The 13560-nt window shown below is 36.2% G+C and overlaps 3 protein-coding genes across 3 annotated transcripts; 2 read left to right on the top strand and 1 right to left on the bottom strand.

Moving 5' to 3' along the window:
• Positions 1-779: 779 nt before the first annotated feature.
• LOC148198287 (uncharacterized) lies at positions 780-4415 on the top strand. The gene is made up of 3 exons (XM_088116309.1): positions 780-3391; positions 3464-3548; positions 3624-4415. Exons 1-3 carry the CDS (start codon positions 780-782, stop codon positions 4413-4415), a joined length of 3489 nt encoding a protein of 1162 aa, XP_087972435.1.
• Positions 4416-5716: 1301 nt separating this feature from the next.
• On the top strand, positions 5717-6537 carry LOC148198286 (uncharacterized). The gene is made up of 2 exons (XM_088115741.1): positions 5717-5830; positions 5916-6537. The coding sequence occupies exons 1-2, from the start codon at positions 5717-5719 to the stop codon at positions 6450-6452; spliced, it is 651 nt and encodes a 216-aa protein (XP_087971867.1). The 3' UTR covers positions 6453-6537.
• A 4976-nt stretch (positions 6538-11513) lies between these two features.
• LOC124841136 (xyloglucan endotransglucosylase protein 1-like) lies at positions 11514-13200 on the bottom strand. The gene is made up of 3 exons (XM_088116310.1): positions 12770-13200; positions 12256-12449; positions 11514-12166 (listed from the first exon to the last, which is right to left on the bottom strand). The coding sequence occupies exons 1-3, from the start codon at positions 13043-13045 to the stop codon at positions 11767-11769; spliced, it is 870 nt and encodes a 289-aa protein (XP_087972436.1). The 5' UTR covers positions 13046-13200; the 3' UTR covers positions 11514-11766.
• Positions 13201-13560: the final 360 nt, after the last annotated feature.

Here is a 13560-nt window from a genome sequence, read left to right as displayed (position 1 = left end):
AGACATAAAAGATAGATAGAAATGAGTGCACAATTCGAAAATACAAAGTATACAAAATCAAACAGCACTGAAAACGAAAACTGCACCACAAAATTGACTTTAAAAGTGTGCTTTAAAACCCAAAAATGATTGGTAGTGTTTGTAAAGCTTAAGTCATGATTCAAGCAACTTAATATCATCAATTTAAAGGTGTTTAAACATTGAAACAACAACGAATCACAGTACACTCGAAAATCACTAATTCACTTCCAAATTTAAGCAAAATTAATGTGATTGTCAGTATATACTTTTATAGCTATATGATTGCCTAAATTATGTTATGTATTATATATCCATGCTTTTATAGATATTTGATTGCCTAAATTATGTTGATGTCTATGTTGTATGTTCATGTATATTGTCTTTCATTTATGAGGCTACAAGTTGATTAAGTTAAGTAGTCATTTAAAATCCTATGGTACTACACACATTCTCAATGCAATGAGAAGGGTAAAATTATTATAAACACTTAGAACCTACAAAATATTTGGAAGTACTCTAGAAAAGAGAACTTCAGTAGTAATAGGTTGTCTCCTCCAACTTTAATACACAGCCCCTTAGTGTGTCTAAGGCATTTCGATACCGAGGACTTCTCTTTGCATGCCCTTATTGAATGCCTATGACCATAGTGTTCAAATTGCCTTCCATGTTCGACTTGAGTAGTAATAGGTTTATTACTTATGTCACATGGAGTGTTGCTGTTTTGGCTAAGTTTTTATTTGTTTGGCTTGTCACAGAACATGGCCCATTTTGTCAACCATCGTGGATGGATGTACGACCGTTGTTATAGTGGAAGGAGAGGTTTGAAGGAATCTTTTGTCATCGGAGTTGAAGAGTTCGTGGAGACAGCCCGACGATATCAATATTATGCCCTTGATGGAGGGATTCGATGTCCATGCATCAAGTGCGAATGTACAAGGATTTTGAAAGATGAAGTCGTCAAAGTCCACCTTTACCAAAAAGGGTTCATGCCTAATTACACGGTTTGGACATTTCATGGTGAAGAAATTCCTTCAACCTCCACTGGAGCTGAAACACGGCTTGCATCAGGTTCGAATACTGTTGTACATACATCTGAGATAGATCAATTTGCCTATATGCAAGAGATGGTCGACAATGCTCTTCGTCACCATGCCGAAGAAGCATACGATAGTCATGATGAAGAGCCTCCAAATGAAACGACGCAGAGGTTTTACAATTTATTGACAGAGGCAAATCTACCTGTATTTGAAGGTTCATCTGAGTCAAAATTGTCAGTGTGCATTAGACTCATGGCTGGGAAATCTAATTGGAACGTTCCCATTCAAGCAGTGGACTTCTATACAAAATTGATGTTAGATTTGACACCACCAAACAATTTCATGCCGAAGAACTATTACCAAGCCAAAAAATGTGTTTCAAAGTTGGGATTGGATGTGAAGAAGATTGATTGTTGTGTTAATGGATGTATGTTATTCTATGACAATGACAGTGGCAAAAATGATGCACTGTTGGTTGAATGCAAGTTTTGTGGCTCACCTCGATATCAGACAATGCATGCTGGACGGAGGCAAAAAAAACCAATTCCATTAAAGTCCATGTTCTACTTGCCTATAATTCCAAGATTACAAAGATTGTTTACTTCAATGCAAACAGCAGAACACATGACATGGCATGATGGTAACAAAACTCCAGGTCTTTTGCGTCATCCTTCCGATGGTGAAGCTTGGAAGCACTTCAATCGTAAACATCCATCCTTTGCTAGTGAACCACGTAACGTCAGACTTGGTCTATGCTCTGACGGGTTTACCCCGTACATTCAGGCGTCTGCATCACCGTATTCATGCTGGCCCGTGATAGTTACCCCATACAATCTACCACCTGAGATGTGTATGACAAAGCCTTACATGTTTTTATCGTGTATAATACCAGGTCCGTCTAATCCCAAATCATTGATTGATGTTTACTTGGAGCCTTTGATTGATGATTTGAAGAAGTTATGGAATGGTGTTTGGACGTATGACGTTTCAAGGAGGCAAAATTTCCTTATGAGGGCAGCCTTGATGTGGACTATTAATGACTTCCCAGCGTACGACATGTTATCTGGTTGGAGCACACATGGTCGATTAGCTTGTCCACATTGCATGGAACATACAAAGTCATTCCAATTGAGTCATGGCCGGAAAAGTAGTTGGTTTGACTGCCATCGACGGTTCTTTCCCATTGATCACCCCTTTAGAAGAAACAAAAAGGCATTTCGCAAAGGACAAGTTGAAACGGATATGCCCCCGCCAAAGTTGACTGGATCACACGTGTGGAGAAGAGTGAAAGACTATCCAAAAGTGACTGAATGTGGTCAGAATAGGCTAGAAGGGTTTGGGGAATGGCATAATTGGACTAAAAGAAGCATATTCTGGGAACTTCCCTATTGGAAGGACAACTTGCTAAGACACAACATCGATGTCATGCACACAGAAAAAAATTTCTTTGACAATGTCTTCAACACAGTTATGAATGTTAAAAGTAAGACAAAAGATAATGAGAAAGCAAGAAAAGATTTACCTTTGTATTGTGGACGAAAAGACTTAGAGTTGAAGGCACAAGGTAACGACCGATTATTTAAACCAAAAGCAAATTACACCATGTCAAAAGACGAGACAAGAATAATGTGTGGATGGATCAAGGAGCTTAGAATGCCAGATGGATATGCTTCTAACTTGTCCAGATGTGACAATGTTCAGAACGGTACTATTCAAGGGTTGAAGAGTCATGATTGTCATGTATACATGGAGACTTTCATCCCTCTTGCGTTCAGTTGTTTGCCAATGCACGTGTTAAATCCACTGATAGAAATCAGTAACTTCTTTAAAGATTTGTGCTGCACAACACTAAAGGAAGATTCCCTTAAAAAGATGGATGAAAATATCCCGATTATTCTCTGCAAATTGGAAAAAATATTCCCTCCTGCATTCTTTGATTCAATGGAGCACATTCCAATTCATCTTGCATATGAAGCTTGGCTTGGGGGACCCGTGCAGTACAGGTGGATGTATCCCTTTGAAAGGTTTATGGGAGAATCCAAACGCTCAGTTAAAAATAAAGCTAGAGTGGAAGGCTCAATTTGTGCAGCTTACTTGCACAGAGAGACAACTTATTTTTGTTCACATTATTTCAAGAACTTCATGTTGTCCCCCACTCATGTCAGAAATGAAATGCAATGGCAAGTTGAACCACATGAATGTGCATTATCAGTTTTCCGACAATCAGGCCGTCACGCAGGGAAAGAATTCACTCATTGGTTAACTGATGCTGAATTCAACTCTGCTCATGTCCATGTTTTGATCAATTGCAGTGAAGTAAAGCCGTACCTTGAGTATGTCATCATCCATCTCTAATCTATCAAACGGTTTAATTGTTATACACTAATGAATTTCATTTGTACCAGCTCATTTGTTGTGGCTGAGCAAGTCGCAGAAGGAAATACTTCTGCTAGAATACACTCAGAGTTTCCCCATTGGTTTAGAAATCAGGTCCGTAGTTTTCCCTACGTTTAGAGCAAGGTTAATTTGACTATTGCTTTTATAATTTTGTTAGTACCTTTGTAGGTTTTTAATCAGGCGTTAACTCCCACGGTTCAAGAGTTAAGACATCTCTCCAATTGGCCAATGAGATGTGTCAAAGAATGGCACACTTACTTCATCAATGGTTACAAATTCCATACACATGAATGGTCTAAAGGAAAGCAAACATCAAATTGTGGTGTGTATGTCAAGGGCCTAACAGAGGGGTCTTATGATGATTTCTACGGCATCATTCATAAAATATATGAGTTAGAGTACAACAGCACTACTTCTCCAAACAGAGTGGTACTTTTTTATTGTGAATGGTTTGATCCTTCTAGAGCTGGTACTAGAGTCGATCCACACTTTAATATTGTCGAACTGAACCAGAGATTAAGATATGGGCCTTTTGATCCTTTCATTCTACCATCTAATGTCAGACAGGTTTATTATGTGCCATATCCACCATTTCGCAATATTGACAAGCGTGGTTGGGCCGTAGCAATACAAACGAAGCCTAGAGGTCGCATAGACTCAAATGAAGTTGAGGAAGATGTAGCCTACCAACTTGACCAAATGTCACAATCACAAGAAATTATCGAAGTTGAACGTATAACCGCATTGGTCGACCCTGATGGTGATGGAGATGAATTAGAAGCAACAATACAAGGTGATGAAGAACAAGAGGAAGAAGAAGAAGAAGAAGAAGAAGAAGAAGATGAAGAAGAACAAGAAGAAGAAGATGATGATGATGATGACGATGAAGAAGAAGAACAAGAAGAAGAAGACGATGCTGAAGATGAAGATGAAGATGATGATGATGATGACGATGATTGAATGTTGAACATCTATTGTAGCAAATTGGACTATCATTTCATAACCATTATCTAAAATACCATCTTTAAGTTGTATGCAATTACTTATACATTGACTTTGAAAACAATTGATCCTTCTTTATTTATTTATATTTTTTCGCTTTATTTGTAACCATTTGAATGCAGTAATGACAAGACAAGGTTCAGAGCGTCCTGATAAAGGAAAAGGGGTAGCAAGGCCTACAAAGAGGCAACGGCAGGCACCAAAGTATGTACTTAGGGTGCCTGCTAGATTACCTACCACTGCTGCAGGTAGTACATCATCTGTGGGGCCTCCTCCTACCCCTATTATACAGCCTCCTACACCTGCAGCAGACCCTTCTCCTCCTCCTGCAGCACACCCTTCTACTACCCCTGCAGTAGACCCTTCTCCTCCTCCTGCAGCACACCCTTCTACTACCCCTGCAGCACACCCTCTTCCTCCTCCTATTATTGCCACCCCCACTCCTCCCCCTATTGTTATTACCCCCACTCCTCTCCCTGACCCTACTTCTATACCTTCCTCATCTTCTGTACCTCCTTCTGAGACTGACACACCACTTGCTGATCCAGATTCAAGTGGTGATGGTGAAGGTCTTGACCCGCCCCTCCATGATCGACCATGGATTGAGCCCTATGGTAAAGGGTAAGTTTATAATCTGTTGATATCATTTGATGTTTAAACCATATTGTAATTGAAATGAGTTTCGTTATGCAGGTTTATTCCATCTAGGGTTGCTTCCCAGGCCATCACACGTTCAATAAAGCAACAGTATTTAAGTCCATGGCCTACTTGGGGAGCAATACCTCATGACGACAGAAAGGCATTCTGGGAGCGCTTTCAGGTGAGCAATCTATTACACTAATGTCCGTCTTATTTTAGTATGTTTTGTAATCAATGTTTGTTCTCTTTAATGTTACAGATGAAGGTGCAGTGGAAACCTGAACATGAAAGTCAGATACACAGAAATTTCCACATGAAAGCATCTCATCGGCTGTCAAAGATGTTTAGGGATGCCCGCAATGCAGGACAGCGCCCTAACTGGCTGGGTGAACACATTTGGAACTCTTTACTGGCTCATTGGAATACAGTAGAGTTCCGCAATAAGTGTGCCAAAGCCCAGCGGAACAGAGCGTCTGAAAGGGGTGGCACCCTGCATACTGGTGGGTCGATCACCATTCATGAGCATGCCATTCGTATGGTATAATCTCATTACATAACTTTTTCTTTCATACATAAGTTATGTATATTCTATTTCATATGTACGCTTGTAATTCTTAATTATGTTACAAGCACAGGCTCTAGGACGGGCGGTCCATGTTGATGAGGTCTTCGCACAGACTCATGTTCGGAAGGGAACTAATGAATTTGTTGATGAAAGATCTCGGAAGACTCATGTAAGCAAATAACACTATTACTATTACTAATTGTTCATTTATGTTATACTATCGTTCCCTGACATTGCTTTTAATGTTTCAACAGGAAGACTTTTCTACGAGACTTTCACAGGTTAGATCTGAACATGAGTCAGCTCCTACACCGGATGATGCCAGTAATGCAGATGATGACATCCGTAGGACACAGTGCTGGATCGACATCGTTGGTGGGAAGAAAAAAGGACGAGTGTATGGTGCGGGACAACTTGCTGCAAACTATACAGCATCCAGAGGAGGTACTCTGAAGCACCAGCCTTCTTCTTCCACCAGTACTCCTGACGAGGTCGTTCTTCAACTCAGGCAGCAACTCCATCAACGTGACCAGGAGATCACTGATCTCAAAGCAGAGTTTACAAACTTTAAGGCCCTGGTCATGAGAGTCTTGCCTCAAACCTCACAGGACGTACAAAATATCCCTCCCACCCAGTCACGACCCTCCTCATCACCTGCTGCCACTCAACAGCCCACATCAGTCCAACCCTCATCAGTCCAACCCTCATCAGTCCAACCCACACCAGTCCACCCATCAGTAGAGGAGCAGGATGATGAAGATCATTCTGATGATAGTTATGTACATTATTAGTTTCATTTTTTTATTATAACTTAGACAAACATTTAGATATTATAACATTTTGGACTTTATATCATTTCAGTGTTAATTTTATCTACTTCCAAACTTTGGATGTTAGAACATCCTTTTGTTACATTGTTTTATATTTGAACTATAATTACATTATCTATACATTAATGGATGTTCTATGGATTAATTGATGTTCAATGTATTCCTGATAATTGATTGCATCTTTGAGATGCACATTATGCATGTTTGTATGTGCTTGAAAACTGATATGCAGGTCTGTTTGTAATTGAAATTTGATATACAGGTCTGGGTTGCACAAGAAATGCCATTTCTCTGAAACCTGCTCTGCAATTTACCGAAGGCTTTTGCCCTTCGGTAAATGCCCACTGTTGGTCATTACCGAAGGCTTCTGCCCTTCGGTAAATACCCTCGTTTGGTCATTACCGAAGGCTTCTGGCCTTCGGTAATTACCGAGGGCTTCTGGCCTTCGGTAATTACCGAGGGCTTTCGCCCTTCAGTAATTATCTACCGAGGGCCAAAAGCCTTCGGTAATAGTTAGCGACAAGGGATTTATCGAAGGATTTTTGGCCGTCGATAAGCCTTCGGTAAACACCCATTATCGACGGCCTTTGGCATTTACCGAAGGCTTCTGGCCTTCGGTAATGCCCTACTTTTTTGTAGTGAAAGTTGTAAACTCGAATCACCATGAGTCAGGAGCAACCTTAGAGACGTCTGACCTATGGTCTGACGTCTCATTAACGTCACACGTATAGACATCGGACAAAGATCAGACGTTAAAAGCTCAAAATAACATACGTGTAAAGTCCTTTCTGTACTAGTGAATCAATTTAAATTATTTTGCTACATTCAATTTTAAGTTTAAATTGAATTGATGAATACTTCTATTACCTTCTTATTATATTGGATATCTAAATGTGTTATAAGTTGTAGTTATATTATATTTAATTGAGGAATTTAATTATGAATTATCAAGGATATTCTTACACATAGGTAAATAGGATGACAAAGTAAGTAACGTGAAATTGTTCGCCAATCATTCAAAATTTTGGTAAGTTGTATTAGTGTTTTGAATTTGTCAATCCATTTGTCTATTTCGTTTAACTTATCAAGTAGGTCAAAGACGGGTAATGACGAGTTGATCCGATTACCTTTATTTTTTAAATTAAAAATTAAAATAAAAAATATTTTAAAAAATTAACTTTTTTGTTTGCGTTATATTATTTCATAGATGTAAATATAAAATAATATTATAATTTAAATAATTAATATTTACAAATTAAATTTCAATTATTAATTATAGTTAAGTAATTAAACATATAAAATTTTAATTATTTTAATTTATTTAATTAAATACAATAATTAATCAATTAAATATGATTCTATAAAATATATATATATATATATATATATATATATATATATATATATATATATATTAAAAAAATGATGGACTCACGTATCAAATGCATTAACCTAATGTCACTAGTACAAAAATAACATTTAACGTTTAACGAAAGAAAATTCAACATAAAAATGACAGGTGACAGTTTTGTAGATAAAACATTATTATAGAAGTCGGTTAAATAGGTCCCTGACGTCAAATAAGGTATAGACGTCGGTTTTTCCAAGGTCAGACATCAAATGGTCAACACACAGAACTGAAAAGTCACTTTTTATTGCCTTTAGACGTCGGCTATAGGCTTCCCGATGTCTAATTCAATTTATAAGTCGGCTCCCCCCTCCACGGACGTAAAAAATGTTCGAAAATATCTCATTTTAAGCGTCAATATTAATTTTTTTACGATATAGGCGTCAACCCCCCTACATCAAATCTTCTGCAAAATCAGAATTGAAATGTTCTTCTTCAGACATTACAAATTGCACATAGAAAGGGTCGATGTCTAATACACATTAAACGTCAGATCCCATTCCCCGGACATCAATAAGTTGTGAAAATACCTAAAAGTAATGCCAAAACGGTTTTTTAGCAATTAGATGTCGATGATGGAGGGGCTGACATGAAATGCCCTTTTAAACCCCAAAAACTCAGAACACGAGCCTCGCTTGCTTTCGAGTTTTCGTTTGGGTTTTTGTTTCATTCGTGTTTGCCATTGCTGCTACAAGGTATGTTTGATTGATTTTCTTCTAGTTAATTTATTTTGCACCAATTAACTTTAGTTTGCACCGATTAAATTTTATTTGCACCGATTAAATTTCGTTTCCACCGATTAATTTTGGCTTATGATGTAGTTTTGTGCACGAGTTGACAAATCTCGCTGGCAACATTAAGTGGTCATTCACCATTGCTTGAAACTCATAGTATATACAATTTTCTGATGTGATGGAATCATTTTCTGTATTTCATGTGTGGTAATATTGTGAAAACAAATTATAAATTTTTAGAAAAAAATGACGTCGCTTTAGGAGGGTCCGACGTCAATTGACGTTCAGGAAGGGGATTTGACGTCAAAATTAATGTCTCCCAGTAAGATGTCGGATCTGGATTGGACGTTGAATGTCAAAAATAACAAACATTAAAAGCCTTTTTTTCTCGCAGTGTGTGAGAACCTTAAAAATTACTTAAGAGCAATGATTAATTTTATAAAAAGAGAACACACCAGTAAAGAATTAGGCTTCTAACGTGTCAAATACGCTTCGATTTTCACAAAATCGAAGCATAAAATAACACGATGATATTTTCAAAGATTTTGCGAACTTATAAGCTTTGATTCAATAAACAACTGAAACCATATCTATCTTTTAGTCTCGGTTCAAAACCAACCGAAGCCTAAAAGGGTGTCAAATAATAAAAAACTTCAAAAAATTGATGGACTGGCCCATCAAATGCATTAATCCACTATGAGAACCTAGACAATGACTTAAGAGCAATGATGATTTTAATAAACCGAGAACACATTAATAGAGAATTAGGCTTCTAAAGTTCCAAATATGCTTTGATTTTCATGAAACTAAAGCATAAAATAACGGGTGATATTTTAAAAAATTTCTCAAGCTTATAGGTTTTGGTTCAATAAACAACCGAAGCCATATCTACCTTTTAGTCTTAATTAGTTCAAAATCAATTGAAGCTTAAAGGGGTGTCAAATAATAATAATAAAATTTAAAAAAATGATATTTTAAGCTTTGAATAGGGCCTATGACTTTGATTATTGACAAAATCGTTGTCATAGGATCTTGCAAAATGACATTGCCCCTAAAAATTGACATTTTAAGTTGACATGTCTTTGAACAAGGTATATGGCTTCGGTTATTTAAAGAACCACTACCATAGGATCCTATAAAACTGAAATTTCGTCCCTGAAAACAGACATTTTAAGTCTTTCAGAATAGGGCCTATGGCTTCGGTGCTTTAATGAATTGTCGATATAGGTCCCTTACGACTTCGGTTATTTTTGGAACTAGTGCTATATAATTTTGTTTTTGGTTGAAAAATATATTTTGGTCTATGTCTGCATTGTGTATACTGGTTCTGATATGTAGATCTGTTTTTGGTATAGGATGTTACAAAAACATAATGATTTGTTTTAAAAACTGTAGACTTTAAGTAACAATTATAGTCAAAACCGAGCAAAAAAGGGTTTATTCCTCAATTTTGACAATAACCGAAGCCAAAGAACCTTAAATTAAATAAATATTTTAATTAAAATTGGACCTAAGGTAGTAGTTGGTAGAATAATCGAAGCAAAAAAGACTTTTGGCATAGGTTAAAGAGAACCAAGGCCATAAAACCTATAAGATTTAAATAATTATTTGATTTTAAGGAGCTATGGTAACAAGTATGGTAAGAATCACTATCATAGCTCCTTAAAATTAAATAATTATTTAAAATTTGATAATTAGTTATCTCCACAACTACCGCCAAAAATCCAATTTTTTATTTTATTTTCGGTTTAGTGCTTTGGTTTTTTAATTGAGTCCAACCCCCTCCCTTTTTGCTTCAATTCATAACCAAGGCCAAAAATTCATCTTTTTTTACCTCGTCTTAATATGTCTCAGTTCCAAACTACTGTTAATTGTTGAAAATAACCATTGTCGTATCCCTTGGCTGCATAGGTAACATTATGTTATTTTTATAATAAAAGGTCTAAACTATAAATACATTTCTAATAACTGAAGTTCATTTTTAGAAAAACCTTTTCTAAAGTTATTTATCTTCTCTATAAGTTTGTGATATTCTTGCAAACACAGAAAAACACTAAAAGGAGGTGAATAATGTTTTCGAAATCCTTTGCAAAGCAGTGTCGAATGGTTTGTAAAAGAGATATATAATTTGTAAGATGTTTAGACCCTATTTTTTATAAGATGAGTAAGTAGAAAACATTTTAAATAGGCTGTGTATTTCATAGAGACACTGACAGCTACAATGGGGGAGGAAGAGGAACGGTTGCAACAAGGACACACATAATGCCCTTGGTAAAGTAAAAAAGAAAAAAAATTCATTTTCAAAATATAATGATTCAAAACTCGAACGAAATTTAAAATTGTGTTATAATTTAAATACTATATATATATATATATATATATATATATATATATATATATATATATATATATATATATTTAAACATTTTAAAAAATTAGGGGTGCGTCAATCTGCTAATTCACCTACCATCATTGACAAGATGAAGAATTTCAAACTATTTTAGTATGATGGATTAATTAGTTTGACTCATCTCATCTCAATTTTAGTAGATCAACACGGTTGAACGACCTGTTTTACCACTCATGCTCACAAATTAGAGAGTGTTATATAATTACACTTTTTTTAATTTTGTTATTCAAGGTAATAACTAATATATTGAAGCAACCAACAAATTCAAGTATGAATTTTGCTGAAGATATATGCTATTCTTTTATGGGGTGATCGAAATTTGAAAGAGAAAACATTGAAACACTCAATGTTAGTTAAACAAAGTTTAATGCTTATGAACCTATAAATTTATAAAGAAAAAAAAAAAGTTACGTAAAAACATTAAAGAGAGAAACAACTTTGAATACACAATTCCAGCAAACGGGATCATATATCGGCCAATAGCTTCAAATTCATTCCATTTAATAGAATAACAACATTTCATGCACAATTCAAATATACATGTTACGTGTAACATAACAACTACATCTTCCCTCAGAATTTGTTTGGATCCAAAGATAGAATTGCCTTTGAGAGTCCAAACGTGCTTATATCAGTCAATGAATCCATCTTTTCCTTCCTGATATAACGTCCATTTGAATTGATGAAATTAGATAAATGGAAAATGCATGATAGATTGAACTTCTATTCAATTTGATCTAATAAATTTTCCCTGCGGCATTCGTAAGGGAGACCATGTGAATAGCGTCTAAGATCACGACAATAATCATAGACAACCCATTTGGAAAGCACCCTTTGCATTTCACTCTTCTTCTCTTCAGTAAGACCAGTTGCTCTTCCACCATTGAAACCCTTGCAGCTTGCACCACCTTCATTTGCAATGCAAGCATCGGCATTGAAATTTCTGAAGCTTGCCACGAATGGAGCATATGACAGATCAAGCTTCACTGCTCCCCATCTTGTTGCCCAAGCATCTCCATTCCAAAGAGTTGTGTACATCCTCATTGGTCTGTTTGTTGGGAAAGGAACACCAATAGTCTCTCTATTCAACATAACCCTAATGGGAGTGTCATCCACCAAGATTCTGAAATCGCACCAAAAACACATTTTTTAGGTAACCCTAATGGGAATGTCATCCAATTACATTATATATACACATGTTTTGTTACTTACACTATGCGATGAGGGTTCCAATCAATGGTGTAAGTATGGAAGTCCTCTGTTGGATCGAACCAAAGATAATACTGCATCTCACGACCACCCACACCATCAGCATATATATTCGTTGAGAGAAGATAAGGGTCTCCAGTCAAGTTTCCCAAGAACTCTATATCTATTTCATCATGGTTTGCTCCTTGAGAACTTAGCTGCACATCAAAAACATATCAATGACTTTGCCATAAACTATCTTGCGTTCTACGTTGTAATAAGCTGAAATCTATAAATTGAAAGCCATTTCTCACACTAAACATGGATTCTGGTTTTTCTCACCGATATACATATCAATAGAGACAAAATTTATAATATATAATTAAGTGTAAATCTCGTTTTATGAATCAATTTTATAGAGATTAGTTAAACATAAAATCCACTTTTTTTTTTTAAAGTATAAAGATATATATCTTATATTGACGAAGAGTATGGTGAAAAAAATGTTAATGATGAATTTGGAGGAAGACATGCATACGTAAAAGGCTGTGACAGTTCCTGCAGAGTTTCCTGGTACGAGCTTGATTTGCATGTCGAATCGTCCAAACAAGTACTCATTCTTGGAGCCAATGCCTGAGCCAGAATATTGGTCCATTGTGAGGGTCATGCTTTGCCCTCCATCTTTAATGTCGACCCTTACATCTCCAAAGAGATTGTCAAAATCTTCGTAGAAATTCCCACCCAATGCGAGTGTCGTTATGGCCAAGAAGACAGAAACAAGAAGAGGAACGGAACCACAGCACCAAGAAGCCATTTGCAATTGTAAGAAGGCACAGTGTAAGAAAAATGTGTATATATTAAATCACTTTTTCCTGAGAAAAATGGAGTTGTTTTTCACGTGTATGTGAACGTATCTGTCAAACACAGGCTGTGATGACTGTGTTCACAACCCCAATGCGGTTCTCGTAATTGCAGTTATGAACTGCAATTCGAGATGTTTACTGGATAATATGATTTTTTAAATGGGGAGAGAGACGTGAGAAGAGTTAATGATTTAGATCTTTGGCTCTTCGAACTTGGTGTTGGACAAAAGGTCAAAGCTCCATCAAAATGGGTAATTTCTTAACATAGAAATGCTAAACATAGAGTGATATGTATGATATATAACAACACAAGTTCTGGCCTTTGCGTGCATGATTATAATGCCGCTTTTTTTAAGATGTTTTTTCCCATGAAAATTTACTTAATTTGCTAGGGTTGGTTTATTTTTCTGCTTTTTTAGGGTTTTACTAAAAGGGGTAGCAACCATGAAAAGCTTGAAAAATAGGT

The sequence above is a fragment of the Vigna umbellata genome, chromosome 5 (assembly GCF_029865625.1).
Source record: "Vigna umbellata cultivar VRB3 chromosome 5, Vumbellata_1.0, whole genome shotgun sequence".
In the NCBI taxonomy this organism is placed as follows: Eukaryota; Viridiplantae; Streptophyta; class Magnoliopsida; order Fabales; family Fabaceae; genus Vigna; species Vigna umbellata.
Note: the sequence above shows the minus strand (reverse complement) of the source record. Positions and strands in the feature narration are given on the sequence as shown.